The sequence below is a fragment of the Rhinolophus hipposideros genome (assembly GCF_964194185.1).
Source record: "Rhinolophus hipposideros genome assembly, chromosome: 10".
NCBI lineage: Eukaryota > Metazoa > Chordata > Mammalia > Chiroptera > Rhinolophidae > Rhinolophus > Rhinolophus hipposideros.
This window is the reverse complement of record NC_138056.1, coordinates 4,745,294-4,766,333: the sequence shown is the minus strand read 5'-3', so window position 1 is coordinate 4,766,333 and position 21,040 is coordinate 4,745,294. Positions and strand designations below refer to the sequence as shown.

At 59.7% G+C, this 21,040-nt stretch overlaps 2 protein-coding genes across 8 annotated transcripts; both read left to right on the top strand.

The window, feature by feature from the left end:
- The first annotated feature begins 21 nt into the window (after positions 1-21).
- Positions 22-6,340, top strand: TBC1D10C (TBC1 domain family member 10C). Of its 5 annotated transcripts, none has more exons than XM_081064969.1 (10): positions 22-276; positions 524-706; positions 1,396-1,495; positions 1,707-1,814; positions 1,899-2,005; positions 2,200-2,314; positions 2,997-3,062; positions 3,187-3,376; positions 5,032-5,186; positions 5,469-6,339. In XM_081064969.1, the coding sequence occupies exons 2-10, from the start codon at positions 555-557 to the stop codon at positions 5,814-5,816; spliced, it is 1,341 nt and encodes a 446-aa protein (XP_080921095.1). In that variant the 5' UTR covers positions 22-276; positions 524-554; the 3' UTR covers positions 5,817-6,339. The 5 variants fall into 5 exon arrangements, with proteins under 5 accessions (XP_080921095.1, XP_080921094.1, XP_080921098.1 ...); XM_081064968.1 differs by having other exon boundaries at positions 166-294; positions 5,469-6,340; XM_081064972.1 differs by having other exon boundaries at positions 227-276; positions 1,416-1,495; positions 5,469-6,005.
- Positions 6,341-11,374: 5,034 nt separating this feature from the next.
- CARNS1 (carnosine synthase 1) lies at positions 11,375-20,434 on the top strand. 3 transcript variants are annotated; one of them, XM_081064967.1, is made up of 10 exons: positions 11,375-11,462; positions 11,903-11,929; positions 13,233-13,506; positions 14,264-14,353; positions 14,602-15,089; positions 15,294-15,468; positions 15,560-15,645; positions 16,341-16,572; positions 16,675-16,958; positions 18,191-20,434. In XM_081064967.1, exons 2-10 carry the CDS (start codon positions 11,927-11,929, stop codon positions 19,424-19,426), a joined length of 2,868 nt encoding a protein of 955 aa, XP_080921093.1. In that variant the 5' UTR covers positions 11,375-11,462; positions 11,903-11,926; the 3' UTR covers positions 19,427-20,434. The 3 variants fall into 3 exon arrangements, with proteins under 3 accessions (XP_080921093.1, XP_080921091.1, XP_080921092.1); XM_081064965.1 differs by lacking the exon at positions 13,233-13,506 and having other exon boundaries at positions 11,408-11,687; XM_081064966.1 differs by lacking the exon at positions 13,233-13,506 and having other exon boundaries at positions 11,412-11,462.
- Positions 20,435-21,040: the final 606 nt, after the last annotated feature.

The following is a 21,040-nucleotide window of genomic DNA, read 5'->3' as shown; positions in this document are numbered from 1 at the left end:
CATAATTCTCACTGAAACCCTGAATTGAGTGTTTTATATGCCAGTATCCTCAACACCAGGCCTCCTGGCCTCTACCTCCAGCAGTCCCTGGCCCCAGCAAGCCAGGCACAGGAGCCCAGGGGACAGGGTTGGGTTGGTGGGAGGAGCCCATAGCCCAGGGGCACTGGGGCAGGCCGGAAAAGCCTCAGAGAGGAAGGGGTAACCCCCCCACACACTGGGGAGGGGCCCCCCAGTGGGTAGCTGAAGCTGTGGCTGAGGAGGAAGTGAGAAGAGGAGGTGAGGTGCTTCTGGGAGGTAAGCTGGGTGGTGGGGCAGGGGCTGGGTCTCTGAACAGAGGCCTGGCCTTCTTGCCACTTCAGGGTCTAACGCCCTCCCACCAATAGAAGTGGGGACACAAGGGGCTTGTTGAGATACCCTGAAACCTCCTCCCTCCAACCCCACAGCCAGGACCTGAGGCTGAGGACTGGTTGGATGGGAGGCCAGGCCAGGAGCTGCCTCTCTCACTGCTTCTCCCATCTTGCAGCCTTTTTGTTGCCTCAGGGGTCTGGGGCACCATGGCCCAGGCCCTGGGTGAGGACCTGGTGCAGGCTTGTGAGCTGCAGGATGATTCCAGCTCTTTAGGGTCTGACTCAGAGCTGAGTGGGCCCGGCCCATATCGTCGGGCCGACCGGTATGGCTTCATTGGAGGCAGCGCAGCAGAGCCAGGGTAAGTGGGGAAGGAATGGGGGTGGGGGGAGGTGCCGGGATTGAGGATAGGGGCTGAGAGCTGAATTCTAGAATGAGGCCCAACCTCAAGGTCCTGGGCGGGTCTGGGGACTTAGCAAGTGTCACCCCTCCTAAGGCTGGTAGGACTGGGCTGGGGTGTCCTTGTCTCTTTACCCCCAATCTCCAAGGGTTTGGACCCACCTTGGGAACCAAACATCCTCTCCCTTTTAACCTCTGGCCCAGGAATCCCAAATCCAAATCACAGAACCCACACTTCTTTCTCCACCCTCCCCCTTTCCCAATATACAGACAGGATAAAAAGTCCAGAGACACGAAAGAACTTGCCTGAGGTCACACAGCAGATCAGAGACTGAACCAGTCTCAAACTCAGGCTCCTGGCTTCTAGTCCAGGGCTCTGTCCACACGGCTTCCCCTATGAGTTGTCTGGGTCCCTATCCTGGGGAACAGCCAACCAGCCCCTCCCCCAATGCACACCTACACACCCCTTTCAGTCTTTCCTGCTTCCACCCACATTGGAGCCACATCCTTTCCTGTCCCCATGACAACCACTGGCAACTCTTGGGTGACAGGTCACCCCCCAGGGGCTCACTTAGGTTGCATGAGGGTGGCAGATGTGGGCTGTAGGTAACAGCTGCCTGGCGCCTGGATGTCTATGCCATGTGCTCCCAGGCCTGGTCACCCTTCTGCAGACCTTATCCGTCAACGTGAGATGAAGTGGGTGGAGATGACTTCACACTGGGAGAAAACCATGTCTCGGCGGTACAAGAAGGTGAGGGGAGAATGGCCCAACCCAGGCAGTCTTGGCTTATTCTCCTTTGCCTCAGCCCAGGCCCTGGCAAAATTTAGTCCCCTCCTGTGTCCTGTCTTTTGTCCCTACCACCCAAAGTGGCCCTTGCCTGATGCTAAGTTGTGTTTGGGGCCAGCAGGAGCAGGGGAGGCTGGCCCTGCTGGCCTAATTGGGCCCCTTGGCCTCCCCACAGGTAAAGATGCAATGCCGGAAAGGCATCCCCTCAGCCCTGCGTGCCCGGTGCTGGCCCCTGCTGTGCGGGGCCCATGTGTGTCAGAAGAACAGCCCTGGTACCTATCAGGTACAAGAGTTGGCAGGGGTCCCCCCCTTTGCAGAGCCCCTCGCCACTTTGAGCCCTCCCACCTACCTTCCTGCCTACCCGCAGGAACTGGCTAAGACTCCGGGAGACCCACAGTGGATGGAGACCATAGGCAGGGACCTGCACCGCCAGTTCCCTCTGCACGAGATGTTTGTGTCTCCCCAAGGTCACGGGTACGAGGCCAGTGAGGCCCAGGGCCCCCCAGTCTCACAACCCCAGGCATTTTGGCCCAGCCCCCCCCCCAGCTTTATGTCTTTGCATCTCAGGGGAGCCAGCAAGCCTGGGGGTGGTGAGGCTTGGGCAGAGGCTGCAGAGAGGGGAAAGGGATGCCAGGAGGACTGATCCCTAATGGGGTCTTCTGGCACAGGCAGCAGGGGCTCCTGCAGGTACTCAAGGCCTACACCCTGTATCGGCCTGAACAGGGCTACTGCCAGGCACAGGGTCCTGTGGCTGCCGTGCTACTCATGCATTTGCCCCCAGAGGTGAGTGCCCTCAACCCTGTGCTAGGGACCCGAGACCCTGACCCCCCAACCCCAGTGACCCGTGACTCCCAACCCCAGGGACTCTGAATTCAGGTACCTGGGACCCTTGACCCGCAACCCTAGTGACCTAGTGACCTACTGACCTAGTAATCCTGTGCCCTAGGCCCATGACCCTTAACCCCAGGAACTCTGATGTCAGGAACCTGGGATCCTTGACCCCAGATCCTGTCCTAGTGACCCAGGGCTTCATGACTGCCAACCTCAGTGACCTTGAAGCCCAATGACCTGGACTGCAGGAACCTGGGACCCTTTACCCTTGCCCCTTGCCCCATGTTAGGAGTCTGCATGTTATCACCTTGACCTCCTGACTCCTGATTCTGAACCCTGTCACCATGATCCCTAAACCAATGACCCCAAGAACCCAGGACTTGAGCTTTGGGATCCTCCCAACCTTTGACCCGTGAGCCTCGATTCTGTGACCCTCAAATTCAACACCCTGAGCCCATGACCCATGAGCATGGGAGGCTTTTGGTAAGAGCCCCCCAGGTCTGAGTCTAGGCACCTAGCTCCAGAGTCACCGCAGATGGTATCCAGGCCCTCCCCTGCACCCCATCCCCCTGCCCTGCGGTCCCCCTTGTGGCCCCTCCATGGTGGGCACTCACGGCCTGTGCCCCACCCCCAGGCGGCCTTCTGGTGCCTGGTGCAGATCTGTGAGCTTTACCTGCCAGGCTACTACGGGCCCCACATGGTAAGAGTCTGGGATGGGGCCAGAGGGCACAGGGGGAGGGGCTGGGTGGGTGGGGGCCCGGGGAGTGAGGGGGTCAGAGCCTGCTGGGCTTTGGGAGTGGAGGTGCTGACGGACGTGGCCGCAGGAGGCTGTGCAGCTGGACGCCGAGGTGTTCATGGCCCTGCTGCGGCGGCTGCTCCCGCGTGTGCACAAGCACCTGCAGCAGGTGGGCGTCGGGCCCCTGCTCTACCTGCCCGAGTGGTTCCTGTGCCTCTTCGCCCGCTCCCTGCCCTTCCCCACAGTGCTGCGCGTCTGGGACGCCTTTCTCAGTGAGGGTAAGTGGGCAGCCTGCAGCGGACGAGGGGCTGGGCTGGAGCTCTGGGGCTTTTGGTGTGCACAGGGAATGAGCCCGACCGCTCTGCTCTGCCCTGCCCGCCACTGCCAATCCCGGCCCTGGGTCTAGGTGCCCGGCTATGCTGAGGGTGATGCCATCCTGCCGGCTCTGGGGAAACAGCCCAGCCCCAGGCCACACACCGCCAGCGTAATGAATGGTAGCCGGTCCCCTGTGATACAGGGCAGCCTCTGCCTGGGGGAGGGCTGGGGCCAGGGACTTTCCCGACGTAGGTGGGGCAGGAGTTGGGGAGGTGACCGCAGTGAAGCAGCTCAGGGACTGGCGCAGTGGGGACACGGCCAGCGGTAGAGGCGCTCATGCCACAGTCCACAGGCACTTGGTGAACTCTCACTGGTGCCAAGCGCTGCTCTGGACCCTGGGCCCACCTGAGTGTGTGGGCCTGCATTCTGGTGGGGGTGGAGATGGAAGGAGACAGCGAACTAACGAGATATTTATAGATTGTCATAAGTGCCATGAAAAAAATAAAGCAAGGGACGTGACTGAGTGTTAGGGGAGTGGCAGGAGGGAGTGCTGCTTTTAAAGATGCTTGTGGCTGCTTGCTGACGGAGGCAGTCTTGCAGGGGCAGTGGGGAGGCTGGGAGCCCAGGCAGGACTCTGTCCTCAGGGTCCAGGCTGCAGATGACCTAGGGCTGCGGGAGTGGAGAGAGGTGAAGCCAGAGAGGTGGATGCCTGAGCCAGACGAAGAGTGGGGGAGTCAGGGCAGAGCTGTGGGGACTCTGGGTCTTTGAGGCTCTGCCTCGGTTCTCCCATCAGTAACCACCTGCACTCTGTTCTATACGGGTTGTCCAGCAGTTGCACCTAAAAAATGGAAGAAATCAATCAGCATGTATATTGAGCACCTGCTCTATGCCCAGTTGGCTCCAGGATGGCTTAGAACTCTGGCCCCTGGTGCCCAAGTCGCCATCTAAGTGTCACCTTTCCAGCCTCAGGTTTCCGGGACGGGCCAGGGCAGGGCCCTGTCAGTGTGGCTGAGCTACCGTTGCCCTCTCTACCGAGAACAAGCACTGCCGCAGGCTCCCTTTTATAAAGACGGCATTAGTAGTCACTCACATCCCTTTACGAGTCACAATTGTCACTAGGCCTCGCTGGTCCCGACTGCTCTTCGCAGGAGACCAGAGCCTGCCTGGAAGGGATTCTGAGGCTCTGAGGATGGCCCAAGGTCACACCTATGCTAACATGTGTGTGCAATGCTGTTGGTTTAGGAGTAAGGAGCTCCGGCTCCAATCTCTCTGGAATCAGAAGGTCACAGCTCCTAGCGGAAAGGGCTTTAATGGGCAACCCCCAACCCCGCCCCCGGCCCTTCCTTGTAGGGACAGGCAGTTGAAAGAGGGCTTGGTGTGTGGTTATCCATCACCCCTGATCCCCAGAAAGCTGCCCTGCCCACCAGTGTCTGTGGCTGCTGAGACATTCGCCAGTGCCCCCACGCTGCACTCCTTCTCTCTCAGTCCTTGCTCCTGGCCTGGGTTGTGGCTGCAGAGCTACAGGGGTCTGGAAGGAATCTAGCCAAGAGCACAAGTTCAGGTGCAGACCTGAGGAGGGGCAGGGCTGGCCCCCACTGAGTGAGCTCCCCACCTGCAGGTGTGAAGGTGCTGTTCCGTGTGGGGCTAACGCTGGTGCGCCTGGCACTGGGCACCACAGAACAGCGCCTGGCCTGCCCAGGGCTCCTGGAGACGCTCGGTGCCCTTCGAGCCATCCCCCCCAGCCAACTGCAGGAAGACGTCTTCATGTCCCAGGTGGGTGCCCCCTGCCCGTCCTCCCCTGATGCATAGTTGGGGAAACTGAGTCTCAGAGCTGGAAGTCAGAATGAGAACTAGTACTCAGTTCCTGTCCTCTGAGCAGCAGAGAATGTGAAAACCCCAGGCTTCAAGTGCCTTTCTCTGGCTCCGTTAGCAAGGCTGTCAGCCCCTCAACCCTCAGCCACTTCCTGGGGCTGTGTACTGCCCGCCCTGTGGGGACTTCATGGTTTCCTGCCCTCCCCCAGTCCAGGCAGACTCAGTAACAACCACTCCCCACAGGTGCACAGCGTGGCCCTGTCCGAGCAGGAACTGCAGCGGGAGATCAAGGCCCAACTGGCCCAGCTGCCGGAGTCAACGTCTGGGCCACCCCCACGGCCCAAGGCCCGCCTGGCTGGGGCCCGAGCCATCTTTGAGGCCCAGCAGCTGGCAGTTGCACGGGGAGGCACCAGGCCTGAGGTGCCCCGCATCGTGGTCCAGCCCCCCGAGGAGCCCAGGCCACCACGGCGCAAGCCCCAGACCCGAGGCAAGACTTTCCACGGGCTCCTGACTCGGTCCAGGGGCCCCCCTATTGAGGGCCCCCCCAGGTCCCATCGAAGCTCCACCTCCTTCCTGGACACCCGATTCTGATGGTCCCATTTCTAGGGTACCATGGATTCAGTGCCCCCCAACCCCAATTGTCTGACCGGCTGATGCCATCCTCACAAACGGGCACCGCACTTTATGCCTGGGATTTGGTGACTCCGTTCCCTTTCCACTGTTGACCGAAGGTAAACGACCAGGAGGCATTAGCCAGAAATAAATGATTGCGATTTATTCGAAGGTCTCAGGGTTTGCAAACTGGAAACACGACTAGGCACTGCTCAGAGTGTCCCAAAGAAGAAAGAAAAGCTTTTGAGGGTTATTCTAGTAAAACACACATTCTTGAGCAGAATCAGCCCTGCATTCTTAGGCTCTGGGTTGATTGGAGATGGTGAACTTCCAGATGTCAGGCGGTCTGCACACATGAACATTCTTTCCTACGTTCTTCATTTTTTCCAAAGTCCTATCTATAGGAATTTCTAAATCTCCAGGCATTGACGCACAACTGAAAAGTTCAAAAGTTTAAGTCCTCAGGCTAGTCAAAGTGAAATAAAATCGTTTTCTCCTGCTTTAGCCCGTTTGGTCTGAACCAGTGGTGTCAGCCTAGCTATAATGACTTCATCTTGTTTTCTTCACTCATCCTCACCATGAACTATGTCAGGCACAGGATGAAGGAAGGTCACAGAGGGTCTTTCGGGGGCCCAGGCCCACCATCCACCCACAGAGCTGTCCTGGTGCCTGGGCCCTTGCAAGCATGGAAGCAGCACTGGAGGAAAATGGGGGTAAGGGTAGTTGGCTGGGCTAGGGACTCCAAAGGACTCCTGGGAGTCTTCTGAGCAGAAGCCTGGCTCAAGTTGGATGCGTGCCCTCACCCCCAACCTTAGGCCAGCTGCCCTTCCCCTCCCGCCCTCACTCCCGCCCTGCTTCTCCTAGTCCAGCCCTGGTTCCACCAGACACACTAAGGCTGCCCATTGGCTGCTGGAAGGTGTTTACCAGCAACATGAGCCAATGGTAAGCCGTCTTGCCCAGCCTCCTGTGCAGGTAAGGCTCCACACCTGTGGGAGGAGGACTCCCCAAGTGGATGCTGGGCCCAGAAGTGGGGCTCTTTCCCTTATTCTGCCCCTCCCCCAAGGCCAGTTCAGGATGGGGTGGGGGGGATCGAAACCAAGGTCCCACACACCCCCGTGGTCCTGGTCTTGTTTTCAGAGAGAACCAGGCAGGAACAAAGGCCTAGTGTGCCCAGGACAAAGGAGAAAGGTCCCGCCAGCCCTTGTCCCCTCCTGAAGCCCCGCTGCACCCCCTCGGGACTGCTACCATGGAAACCCCCTCCCACACTCACTAATTGCCCCCATGGGTGCCTGGGGCGCCTGGGACATGAGCCATTGCCAGGACAACAGGGCTGGTTCTGATGCACGCTTGCCTCCCTGTGGTGCCCATTTCCAGGTGCCCTGTCTCCCTGGGCACCCTTCCCTGCAGGATGGAAGGTGGAGGGTGGGGGGCATGGCAGGACTCGGGAGTACAGGGAGAAAGCATCTGGAATCCTGCTTAAAGGGTGGAGTCACCCGTCTGCCCGTCCTAATGGCTTTGCTGGAACATTGGCATAGCCACGCATCAGACCTGATTCGGAATGTGACAGGGTCACAGGCTGTGGGAATGCACTCACTCTATGTATGTTTGTGTGGTACTTATTACACGCCTGGCCATGCCCGGGGTCCACCCCCAAGGAGCCTGGAAGAGGCATCACAGAGGCCCAGGCCCAGATCTGCAGTTTCCTGAGGGAAACTGAGGCTCAAGAGCAGACCTCAGGTTTACCCCTAGCCCCACAAGGGCAGCTATGAATCTGCCCCTCACCACTGGGCGCTCACCTCAGTCTGCCCTCCTGGGCTGCTCTGTGTCCTGCTCTCATCCTCTCCCCAGCCTGGGTCCCAGCCCCTCTGACTGTGCAGAGCAGCTGGGCCATGAGAGTTAAGAGAGCTTCCCAAGCCGACCCTGCCACCTGCCTGGGGAAGCTGCGTGAATAATACGCCACTGATCTGCAGGTCACAGACCCTTCCCCACACACCCTCTCTCTGCAGGTGACACTGACGACCTCTTTAGAGCAAGGCGGAAAGGAGGCTGGGGAAGTGGGGCGGCCCAGTACCCAGTCCAAGGGGGCAGAGTGGCTGGGCAGCAGATCTCTGGGCCTTCTAGATCATGCGTGGGCCTCAGAGCGGGGTAGCGAGTGGAATCTCAGGCACTGCAGCAGTCAGGGTGGGGGGACTTGCCCCTGGAGTTCCGCCCCCAAACCTCCTGCTCTCCATGGGCTCAGCTCTTCTGGGAGAGTAGGGGGACAGGAAAGGAACAGCCTTGGCCTAGGTGGGGCAGCCAGCATGAGGCTGGGAGAGGGCCACAGTGGCAGTGGGTCCCCCTGGATATACACCTAAGCGGGAGGCGGTCTCCAGCAGGGCCCCTCCAGCTGGGGCTGAGACGCCACCTTTTTTACTCGGAAGCATTTTCTGGGCAGGTGTCCTTATCAACCATCTTCATGGGGAGCCTGAGCCGAGGGGGCAGACTAGAAGAGGACCAGCTCCCTTCTCGGGAGAATGCTTTTCTACACATGCTATCCCCACCCCACAGGGCTGTGCTAGCCCCTACAGCGCCTGCGCGCTAGTCAGGAAAAGATGCCTCTCCTCTAGGCACATGCAGCCCTGCCTGGCAGAAGGGAAGTAACCACTCACCTGGGTACCTTTGTGCAGTGAGCAACCTGTACAACCATACTCAGTGAAGCTGGCACACCCAGCTCACTACAAACCTGTCTGGAAAAGGGCTCAGAGAAGGAAAGCCATGCACCTGATAGCACTCAGCCTGTGGGGACTGAAGCTGGGATGGCACTCAGTGATATCCGTTGGCCTGGGTCAGCCCAGGAGACAGGCGTGGGAGGGAGGGCAAGTAAAGAAGTGGAAGGGCAGTGGATCCTGCGTTGGTGGTGGGCAGAGCCCATGGTCTCCATCTGCACTGCTACCTACCCCAGAGGGTGCCCCGATCCCCACAGTCCCAGGCTCTTAGAGGTCAGATTTGGACGGCCTGCGAGGTCTCTGCATGGGAAAGACCCTCTCACTTTTCTCTGAGCTTCGGTTTTCTCTTACACGTAATGCGATAATAATTGCCCCCACCCAGTCCCAAGAGGGCTCTATCCGCCTCATTATTATGATTATTGTTCAGTCAAGCTTGGCAGCAGCCCAGCCTCTGATGGTCTCCAGGCGCTCCAGCAGACAGAGCAGAGCTACCCTGTCAGCCTGCTTGCCCCGGGTCCCAGAGCCCTGCATCCAAACTGCAGTTACCTTACCCTGGTTTTCCTCCCTGCACCCACAAGACAAACACCATCACACTCAGTGCCGAGCTAGGGCAATCTGGGAGTGGGCACAGAACCTCACTGGTCTCTGTGCATGTATGCGTGCACTCTGGCAGAGGGAAGAGCCCAGCTCCACTGCTCACGGCTGTGTGACCTTGGGCCAGTCACACCACCTCTCTGAGCCTCACTTTTCCTCCTCTGTAAAAGGCAGAGAATCGTAACTGCTACTCACAGCGTTAAGTGAGATACAGCACATAATGCCCTCCCCCCAGTGCCTGGGACAAGGTCAGTGCTGACACTGATCCTGAGTGCTTACCTGCCTCCAGGCAGCCCTCGCCCAGCCAAGCTTAGGCTAAAGTGTACATTCTAATCCCCATTTGAGGATGAGAAAGACGAGTCCGCAGAGGCTTCGTAGCTTGTTACAAACAAGACCAAAAACAAGACAACAGTCCCCAAGTGGAGTCGCTTGTGCTAAACCCCACGCCACCAAACCGACTTCATTACCGCTTCAGCTCTCCCATGGCATCTTAAACCAGCCAACCAGCAGTCGCCTGGTCAGCACTGGTTAGACCCCTGCCATCCCCTAAAGGAAAGTGACTTTGCAGTAACCAACCTGGTTTTTTGCCTAGTAAACTTCCTTGCTCCCACTCCCTTCTGCCCAGAAAGTCTTTGATTTTGCACAGCTGCTCCGGGCTCCTTTCTATCGGCGAGATTGCATGCTGCAATTTATGAATTGTTGAATAAAGCCCATGAAATCTTTAAAATTTACTCAGTTGAATTTTGGTTTTTAATACTTGGTAAGTGACAAAGCTCGTGCTCTTTGATGACTTCTGTGCCCCTCCCCTGCTCCCACCGGTGGGATCAGTAGAGCTCAAGCTACCCATACTGCAAGAGACTGGACTTTGTAGGGTGGCAGCACCTCATTCCAGGAGCCTGGGTCTGTGGACCTGGAGCCAGGAGAGCCCGGAGCAGCCAGTCCCGGAAAGCTGTGTGGAAAATGTGAGCCGGGCTGCAGGAACCTGGCTAAGTCACTTCTCCCTTCCAAGTTGGTAGACAGGGGTGGGTCCTCGCAGGCTGCTCTGGAAACAGTTGCAGAAAGGACCCAAAACTGCCACTCTTGTCCCAAGTGCCACGGGCCCCTCAGTACTCTCCCCAGCCCAGGAGGTTCTTGAGGACAGCCAGGAGAGGGTCTGAGTTTGGGGGCGTGAGGTGGAGGAATTGCAAGAATAGCCTTCATTTGCTGGGCACTGGCATGTGGGAATCCTCAAAGCCCTGTGACATGGGAAATAGCCCTATTTTTGGTGGGAGGAAAGCGAGATTCAGACCAGAAAGGGGCGGTGCTCAGGTCCCACCCTGGAGAGAGGATTGGAACCCACCTGGTATGACACATACTTGAGCAGAGGGTGTGAGTTCTTGGGGTGAATTCGTGCCTGTGATAAGGATCTCTTGGGGTGTGCTTCTGTGGGTGCACTTGGGTGTAAGCATGTGTGTCTTGGGGAGACACGGGTCCAGCTGCCCTGGGTGTTGACGGGCAGACCCTGTAGACGGCCCTCTTCCCTGCTCAGACCCACTGGAACCTGCCAGCCTGGAAAGTCACCCCCTTTCCTCTTGGACATGTAGGGCAGAGGGTGTCCCAGGGAACTGGGACATCCCTGTGGGGGAATGTCTCTGAGTGGTCACTACTCTGATGGGGGCCAGGAAAGGTGAGGAGGGGACCCCACGCAGATCCAGAGACCCCAGCCTAAGAGAGCCTTTCCAGGAGATTCTGCCATAGGGCAGCTGAGTGCTCATGGCTGGGACAGCTGCTGGCCGGTGTGCTGGGCAGCTCAGGACAGCCATCCAAGGGCGGGGCTCCGGACTGTGTGCCCCTGGGCTCTCCTGGCCACCGCCCTACCCAAGGGCGGGTTGTAGTACCAGTCTCTGTCAGCTCTGCTCTCCCCTCCCCCATCCTCTCTCTTCTTTTCCTTTCTTCCACTATGGGACATTCTCTCTCTCTGTCCCTGTCCTCATCTTTCTTTACAACAATCCTCTCTGGTGATCCCTGTCCATGGGTACCTGGTCCTGATTTGGTCTGTGTCTCCGAGGATTCCGTCTGCCCCTCTGTCTCTCCCTGGCCTTCCGGGTGCCCTGCTTCTTGCCGGTCCAACCCCAGGACTGCAGATCTCCTGCCGGGTGGCGGGTTTCCGCGGGAGGGGCGGGGCGGGTCCCCTGGGCCCACGCTGCCGTCCAGGCACTGGGCATGTCCCTGGCGCTTCTATATAAAGCAGCGCTGCCTCAGCCCAACGCTGTGTCGCTGCCGTCGCCGAGTTCCCACCCGGTCCGTGCCGCCTGCCGAGCCCCGCCGAGCCTCTGCCGCCCGCCAGGTACCCCGGCTCCTGCCCGCGCCCCGGGGAGAGCCAGGGAGGGGGGCTGCAGGGCCAGAGGCTGCTGGCACAGGGACCTTGAATGCCCTCGCCCCCCAGAGGGACCTGCGACACTACCTCCCCCCACATACCCACGCGGGTACCCAGCACGCCCCCCGCTGGAAAGGCTGAGTACCGGGACCCCCAGAGCTGCGGGGCTGGAGCTTACACATTCCTGAGTGACTGGTGAGCTCTCGGTGCAGGTTCCACGGGTTGGGGCAGAAATCCCTCTGGCCTCCATGGGATGGGGTGGGGCAGCCTTCCACACTTCCTGGCAGGAACAAGAGAGAGGCCTGTGGTGGCCATCTCTCCGCCCCCAAAGTCTCTGGGGCTGGGCAGTGAGGTAGTGACCCCGCTGCCCTGACTCCCTCTTTTCTTTCTCTCTCTGTCTCTGCCATCAGGCTTTCAGTCTCTCCACCTGTAAGATGGTGAGTCTCCTCTGGTCCCTCCCCCAAAATGCCCAAGTCCCCCACCAGGAGAGGGCCCAGAGGGCAGTGTCTGGCACCCAGAGCCTAACTCTGGGGGCTGCCCTGTGCACACAGCTCAGACCCATAGCCAGCTGCACATGCCCCCCCACCCCAGCTCCCTGCTCTGTGCCATGGGACAAGCAGCTACTATGTGCCAGGCACCCGTCTCTCCTCATCAGCCCTGGGAGGTGAGCACTGCTGGTCTCCTTTGGCATTCATTCATGCTGCAACATTTATGGAGCACCTACTATGCAGCCAGCACCATTCTAGGTTTGGGGTCACGGCAGTGAACACAGTCTGGGCTCTCAGGGAACTGGCCTTCTAAGGTCAGCCACCGAGGCTCAGAGCTTGGCACTGACAAGCCGAGATTTAAGCCCAGTCTGAGGCTCAGACCTCTGCCCTTCCGGCAGCGTACAGCATACCATCCCCCAGTGACCGAGGTGATTCTCTTGGTCCAAGCCTCCCACCCTTGGGTGCGACAGACAAGTACCCGGCACCCATAAGGCCCAAAGAAACCTCACAATGTGTCCAAGGTGGCCCAACCTGCCCCCCAGAGGACAGGTCCACCTGTGTTCATACTGAGCCTCTAAACAGCCCCATGTGGGAGTCAGCCAGCCTCAGAGAGGAGCAGGGGTATAAGATTTCATCCAAAGAAAGCATTGCTGGGACTCAGGACATCTGAAAAGAAGGGCATCAGCTTTTCCCCTACCACTGCCTAGTACGGGCCTGGCCACACAGTAGGTCTTCGAGGCCGACCTGGGGATGACAGGAAACAGATTCACCTACATATTCAGGTCGCAGCAGAGCTCCATAGTGATAGATGGGTCACCGAGGCCAGAGAGAAATGAGCAGCAGCCCGAGTGACATTCATTCATTTATTCTTCTGTCAACAAACATTCACAGAGCAGCTACAGAGTGCCAGGCATTGTTTTAGGTGCCAGGGCTGCCTCAAAGAACAAAACAGACAAAAACCCCTGCCCCTGTAAACCAAGCTAGGACAGACCCTAGCACAGAGGGGGGCGGCAGTGGTCCAGCCAGCAGCACACAGCTTTCTGCCTCCACCCCCGGGGCACTGGACATACGGTTTACAAAGCACTCCCACTTATGTGTTCCCGATCTTCGCTCCCCAATCCAACCTCGTCCTCTCCTGTCTTCCCTGAACTTAACCCAAGGTTAGCAGAGTGGGGGCTTATACCCTTGGGTGACTGAATGTGCCACTTTCCCATCCTGCCCAACACCCACCACTCTGCTCACCCACCCCCAGCTCTCCCTGGATCCGCTGGGTCTCGAGTGGGACTGCCCCCTGGGCTCCAAGGACCTGGAGGAAGAGGAGGGCCCAAGGGTAGAAGGCTCTGGCCTGCCGCCCCCAGGCTACTTCCCTGGCTCCTGGAGCCAGGATGTGGGACTGGATTGCAAGGGCTCCCCCGAAGGGGCAGAGGCCCGGGCCTGGACTGTCTACTACTACAGCCTCCTGCAGAGCTGTCTGCAGCAAGCTGGACTTCCGGAGACCCAGGACCGCAGCCAGGTGCCCCGCACAGGTGCCTGAGGGCTCCACGGAGGGGACCCCCTGGGGGGAGCGGGTCCCCCTCACCCCCGCAGCTCAGTCTGCTTCCCATCCCTGTCAAGGTTGGCCCCTTCCCCCAGGCTCTGCCTAGGTCTGAAGCCCGGGAGACAAGCCAGTCAGCTTTGGGCAGGCAGGCATTGTTTCCAAGGGCCCCTGGCACCAGTCAAGTTAGAGAGCAAGGCTTCCCTCCACCCCCATAAGATCCAGCCCTGGGATTCTCAACCCTCGTTCTGTGGAGCCAAAGCTTCCATAGAAGTATCTCAGGAGCTGCTGTAGACGCAGGCAGCAGTGGGGACCCAAGATCCCTCCTTTGCTTTAACTGTTTTACATAATCAGGTGGCTACTAAAGAGTGTGTGGATGGAGAATTCACAGCTAACATACATGAAAAAAAGAATTAAAAAAAAAAATCACAGCCCTGGTTCCATTGTACAGACTGGAAAACTGAGGCACAGAGATTCCTCCCACTGTAAAGGGGCCAAGGGTCCCCCAGAAAGTCAGTGGCAGAGCTCAAGCTAGAACCCAGGTCTCTGGTCATCCAGCTTCCAGTGCCTTCTGGACCAGCTGCAGAGAATGAAGTCCGCCTCATAGGGTGGGGATGGGCAGCAGCTTCCCCTCTGTCCCCTTTACTCTTCTCATCCAGACCTGGAAGGGCCATGGGGGTCAGGAAAGGTGGGCAGAAACACAGACAGGGGAGCCCCTCCTGAGTTTGGTGATGTTCTCTTCCCCCAAGGCTGCCCTGGGGCAGAGGTGACCTTGTGCATTCTGGGATCCCCCAGCACCTTTCTGTCCGTGCTGCTGGAGGGTGGGGTCCAGAGTCCGGGTGAGTGTGAGCCCAAGTTCCTCCACCCCCTCCTACAGAAAGGGCAGCCCTGCCCTGGCCCAGCCATATCCCAAAATACCCGCCAACCCTGGCAACTGCTTGCATTCCACTTGACCAGTTGCCATGCTCTAAGTGGGGATGGGTTTAGGGAGCAGCTGCACCCCACTACCCAGGGGCCTGGGCTGGAGGTGGAGGGCATGGGGCAGGAAGCCTATCCTGGCCGGCAACCCTCCCCCCTCTGCCCACAGGAAACATGCTTCTTTGCCTGTCCCCTGCTTGGCTGACGAAGGTGCCAGCACCAGGGCAGCCAGGCGAGGCCGCCCTGCTGGTCTCTAAAGCAGTGAGCTTCCACCCAGGGGGACTGACATTCCTGGATGACTTTGTCCCTCCACGCCGTGTCACCTACTTCCTGGCGGGCCTGGGACTGGGGCCTGGCCAGGGTCGGGAGGCAGCTGAACTTGCCCGCGACCTCACCTGCCCCACAGGAGCCTCAGCAGAGCTGGCCCGGCTACTGGAGGACCGGCTGCTGACAAGGCGATTGCTGGCCCAGCAGGGTGGTGTGGCTGTGCCAGCTACCCTGGCTTTCACCTACAAGCTGCCAGCGCTGCTGCAGGGAAGGGATGCCAGCCCGGGACTGAGGCTGGTGGAGTTGAGTGGCAAAGAGGGCCAGGAGACACTGGTGAAGGACGAAGTTGGGGCCTTTCTGCACTCTGAGGCCCTGGGTGATGTCCTGAAGGTAACAGGCTCCTGCCCCTGAGGTCGGTGCAGGTGCCCGCCCGAAGATGGCATCCATGGATGGTTACCAAGCCCCGCTGCGGCCCCATCCCTCTGTGGCAACCCCCTGCCTTCTTACCTGGTTACTCATTGCTCCAATGGTATGACATCCCATCCTGCAGGTACATGGGGTGGTGAGGAGGTCCCCTTCCTCTTCCTGTTGCAGGTGGCCATCAAGCTCAGCAGCTGGCGCTGGCGGGGGCGGCAGGTATTGCGTCTGCACCCACGAGCAGAGGTGGGCACAGTGGCGAACACAGTGCTAGCATTGCTGGAGAAACTGGAGGAGGAGGAGAGTGTCCTTGTGGAGGCCGTGTGCCCACCTGCCCGGCTGTCCTTCCCAGGTGAGAGCCATCCGGGCCGGCCAGGGATGGGAGTTTGGCTTGGCCTCCTGGCAGCTCTGTGCTGGGCTCAGGCCTCACTGCCTTCCCCCAGGCAGTCCCCAACCTGGCCCGGAGCTGGCTGTGCGGATCTGTGCTGTGGTGTGTCGGACACAGGGTGACAGGCCCCTGTTGAGCAAGGTGAGCATGGCCCAGGTTCAGGTCATGCCCCTGATGCCTTACCCCAGTCCAGTGCCATGGGGATGATGCGCATCCCTAGGCAGAGGGAGGAGTCTTGAGGGGGAATCTTAGCTGCCTCTGGGAGGACTCCTGGGCCGGACACTTTTCCCTCCCCTCCAACCTTTCCTTCCCCCCCCCCCCCACCTCTCTCAGGAGCCCTGGGGCCTAGGGCCTGGTGTGGAATCTTCTTCCCAGGGAGCTCTTGCCCACACAAGAGACTGACCCAGGGTCCCTGATAAACCTCCAGGGCCTGGAGCCTTTTAGGAGGGGCCTCCAAGCTGGGGAGCTCGGAGAGGCTTGGGGACACTCGTGAGCGCACAGCTCTGGGCGGAGCTGAGGGGGGAGACTCAACTCAGCACTCAGGGAGCTCCACACCGGGGTGGCACAGGTCCCAAGGGCTGCCGGAGCTACGAGCAAGTGTGCCTGGAGCCCTCTGGGAGCTGAGGCGCTAGCCAGGCCTGGAAGCCTAGGTGGAATCCCCCAGGGATCTAGGGACCAGATGGGCAGGGGACGTGGTTTGTGCAGTGTAAATCACATTGGAGAAGAGGCTTCTTGAACGTCCAGAGGGGTCTGGAGCTGTGCATGAGCGCTGGTGGCAGGTTAGTAGTGAGGGAGGGCTCCTGCTGGGCCAGGCCCCTGAGCTGCACCTTGCCCAGGTGGTATGCGCCGTGGGCCGTGGGGACCATCCTTTGCGGCACCAGAGCTCTTTGCCGCGGACACTGGAGGTGGCGCTGGCCCAGTGCGGTCTGGGCGAGGCGGCGCAGGTGGCGGGCGTGCGGCGGAGCGTGAAGGCGGCGGCCGAGGCTGCGCTAGCCGCTGTGCTTGCTCTGGAGGCCGAGCTGAGCGTTGAGCAGCGCGGCGGGCGCCAGGCCTGCACTGACTTCCTCGGTGAGTGCGGGCGGCTCGGGCTGGAGGCTGGGGGCCGGGGGGCAAGGCCCGAGGGCGGCCCGCGCTGAGCCCGCGCCCCTCCCCCCACGACCCCCGGCCCAGGCGTGGACTTCGCGCTGACAGTGGCGGGTGGCGCGCTGACCCCCGTGGCGCTGGAGCTGAACGGAGGCCTGTGCCTGGAGGCGTGCGGCGCGCTCGAGGGGCTCTGGGCCTCCCCGCGCTCGGGGCCGGTGGCCGAGGAGGCGGCGGCAGCCGCGCCGCTCGTGGAAACCATGCTGCGGCGTTCCGCGCGCTGCCTCATGGAGGGAAAGCAGCTGCTGGTGATCGGCGGGGGCGGCTTCAGCAAGAAGTTCGTGTGGGAGGCGGCGCGCGACTACGGGCTCAAGGTGGGCGGGGCCGGGCTCAAAGCCCAGGCCTGAGGCGGAGGCGGGGCCCGGGTGCAGGGGTGGGTGGGCTTTGGGGCGGGGCCAGTACCACTGGGGCGGGGCCTTCGCCGGGAGGTCTCCCTGGAGGCACTAGATCCCAGCAGTAGGGACGGGGCCCGCCGCCTGGCCCATGTTGCAAGTCTTAACTCCGGCCTCTCGCTCAGTTCTGTCCCCGCCAGGTGTAAGAGAAGCCCAGGGTAGACGGGCCGGAGGCGCGGGAGCGGCGTTCAGGGTTAGTGGCAGACCAGAGCTTTGAATGCCCGCCTAATCCTGCAGAAAGGGCAGGTCCTTCCTTTGAGGTTGAATTCCTGAGGGCATGGGGAGGGTGCTGGGGAGCAGCTTGCAGATCCTGAATCAAGTTCACAGCAGTGAGCTCACATTGCAGAATCTGGAGCCACGCAAGCACAGTAGACATTCTTATCCCCATTGAACAGTAAGAAAACAGATGCCAGATATCTAGGCTCTTCCTGGTCCCAATCTACCACAGTGGCCTCCTCTCCCCTCTCCCACAGTACAACACGCCTTGGCAACCCTCCCCTCCAGCCATTCCTATGTCTCTTCACTCCCTGCCTTGCACACTGTATTCTCCACCTGGAATGTCTCTTCATTCCTCACGCTGCCAAGTATTCACAGTGCAGACAGCCACCTTCCCTACCACTTTCAGGGGCTGCCTCTGCCCTCGGTACCAACTGCTTTGTATCTGTGTTCCCCCAGCCGGCAGTGAGCTTTGGGGGTGTGGGCCCCCACTGGATTCCTCTGTGGGCACCTCCCAGTGTGAACACACTGGGTCAATGATGCTCAGAAACCAGACCACCTGCCCCCAGCCCCAATGCTTTGGCCCTGGCCAGAGGCCAAAGGCAAAGTGAGGGTGCCTTTGAGAATGAGCCCACCCGCCTGCCTCACCCCTCCACTCTGCCCTCTGCCTCCTGCAGCCATCTCTCCCCTGGCTGGCTCTTATTCAGCTTCTAGCTTAAGCATTGCCTCCTCTTCTAGGATGCCTTCCCTCCCCTCCAGGCTGGGTTAGGTGTCCCACTTCTGCCCCTCTCATGTATTCAGTCATCAACAAATATTGCTTTCAGCACCTAGTGTTGGTGAACTTCTGAGGGCCAAGACCACCTTCTAGGCCCCGTCCTAGGTCCCCAGCGGCCAGCACGGGCTGACCTGGATGTGTTGCCCTTCTGTGGTTGCTGCAGCTGCACCTGGTGGAGTCAGACCCCAACCACTTTGCATCCCAGCTGGTGCAGACCTTCATCCACTTTGATGTGACAGAGCACCGCAGGGATGAGGACAACGCTCGGCTGCTGGCGGAGCTGGTGCGGGCACGGGGCCTGCAGCTAGATGGCTGCTTCTCCTACTGGGACGACTGCCTGGTGCTCACAGCCTTGCTCTGCCAGGAGCTGGGTCTGCCCTGCAGCTCCCCAGCCGCCATGCGCCTGGCCAAGCAGAAGAGCCATACCCAGCTGCACCTGTTGTGCCGCCAAGGCCCCCCCTGGCCCTCGCCCTCCCTCCATGCTGTGCCTTGCTGCCCACTGGAGAGTGAGGCTGACGTGGAGAGGGCTGTCCACCAGGTGCCCCTGCCCGGTGTTATGAAGCTGGAGTTTGGCGCAGGGGCGGTGGGCGTGCGGCTGGTGGAGGATGCGCCACAGTGCCATGAGCACTTTTCCCGGATTGCCCGAGACCTGCAGGGTGAAGCTGACCACCCCGGCATCGGGCTGGGCTGGGGCAATGCCATGCTCCTCATGGAGTTCATTGAGGGCACCGAGCACGATGTGGACCTGGTGTTGTTTGGCGGGCGACTGCTGGCTGCCTTTGTCTCCGACAATGGCCCCACGCGTCTGCCTGGCTTCACTGAGACAGCAGCCTGCATGCCTACGGGGCTGGCACCGGAGCAGGAGGCGCAGCTGGTGCAGGCAGCCTTCCGCTGCTGCCTGGGCTGCGGGCTGCTGGATGGGGTCTTCAATGTGGAGCTCAAGCTGACCAGGGCTGGGCCACGGCTCATTGAGATCAATCCCCGCATGGGTGGCTTCTACCTGCGGGACTGGATCCTGGAGCTCTACGGTGTGGACCTGTTGCTTGCTGCGGCTATGGTGGCCTGTGGCCTGCGGCCTGCCTTGCCCGCCCACCCACGGGCTCGTGGCCACCTGGTAGGTGTCATGTGCCTGGTGTCCCAGCACCTGCAGGTGCTGAATTCCACTGCCAGCCAGGAGGCCCTGCAGGCTCTTCATGACCGGGGCCTGCTGCGCTTCAATCTGTTTCTGTCTTCAGAGGAGGCCCTGGTGCCTAGTGAGTACGAGGAGCCTTACTGTAGTGTGGCCTGTGCTGGGTCCAGCCTGGCCGAGGCCCGCCTCCGCTTGCTGGGTCTCTGCCAGGGCCTGGGCATCGACGGGCCCCACTACCCGGTTGCCCACTTCCTGTCCCACTTCAAATAGCACTGGAGCCAGGGGGCAGGGGCAAAGTGCTGGGGGGGGGGGCTGTGGTGCCTTCTGCTACCCGATGCTCTCCTTGCCTCTTTTCCCATAGCCCTGCCCCAGCCCCCTGGACCCAGCCCACTGCAAGGCTTCAGGTCTGTTCCAGAGTGGCAGGGCCATTTTTACATCAGGCCTCCCGGGCTCAAGGACCACAAAATAAAGTATTTGGGGGGGGGGCTGTTGGGCCCTCTTGCCCTCCGTAAAACCCCAGTCCAGCCCACAGCTGCCCCCGGACTCTAGCCATGGAGAGGCAACAACAGCTGCACATAAACACACACATCTCCCCACCCCACCTCCAGGGAGGTAGGAATGGGCCCAAACCCTGTCCATCCTCTCCACCCTTCCAAGCGGTTCTCTTTTCCTGCCATCTATGGGAAAAGAGAACCTGGCAGGCCCCTGGCATTGGACAAATCCCAAGAAAACCTGAGACTAAACCCCATCATTTAACAAATTCCAGGATAGTTCCAGAGCCTGCCGACAACTTTTGACAATACATCATTTGGCCTGAGCAGTAGAAGCTGGTGACCTGGGGTCAGGAGTAACCATCTCCCGGGCAGGTAGTCACGATTGCCCCATTCTACAGATGAGAAAACAGGCTCAACGAGAAAAATCCACTGCCTCAAGGTTATATCGCAGTGGAAGGAAGGTCAAGGGACAAGATGTAGAGTCCAGGTTTCTGCTTTTACTAAGTCTTACATGCCCACTCAGCTTCTAGGTCCTGCTCACCTGCCTGCCCTCATTCATATGTGGCTGAGACATGTGATCACCCCCCACCCATGCACGATGTATCTTCTCCAGCAAGCTTCGGTGCTTTGGCCTCTGGCACACCTAACTAGCATTGACAGAGGAGAGTCTGCACTCCCTTCCTAAATCAGGGGAGGCTGCTTTAAGAACTCCTGCCTCTGCACAGCAGAGGCGCTGTGGTCAGCTCCACAAGCATCCCTCTCCAAATAAAGGCTTAAGGAACTACTGAAATGTCCAGGGTCTGGGATAGGTTCTTGTGACTTGGACAACGCCTCTCAGGCTCAGCTAGATGCGGGGTGGGGAAGGGAGGAGGGAGAGGTGGCTAGGGGATACCGGTAGAATCTGGAACTAAGGATAACCTGGATCTGGAGCTAAGCTGACCGGGGCTGGGCCACGGCTCAGTCCTTTGGGTTGATCTTTGGGGCACCCACACCAGGACCCAAACCTGAGGGTCTCCTGAAGATGGAATTACAACCAGAGGGCCACATCCAACCCGATAACCTTCCTCCAGCCTGGAGACCTCTGAGGTCTCTCCGTCGGAGTTCATATCTACTCATCCAGAGCCTGATCTGGCCCAAATTCACCCCCACAGAGCCGCATCTAACAAGAATCCATGCCCAAATCTAAAGTCACCGACCAGGTTTGGTGTGTTCATTCATTTATTCTTTTAATGAAGTTTTATTAAGCGTAGCTGGATTAAGGTAACCGGATTACTAAATGTGCTTAAATTGGCAACGGAGCAAACTCCAGCATAAGCCCATATTTACAGATGGGTCAATGAGACACAAATCCCTTCTGGCAGGAACCTGGCAGCAATGCCTGGAAGTAAGC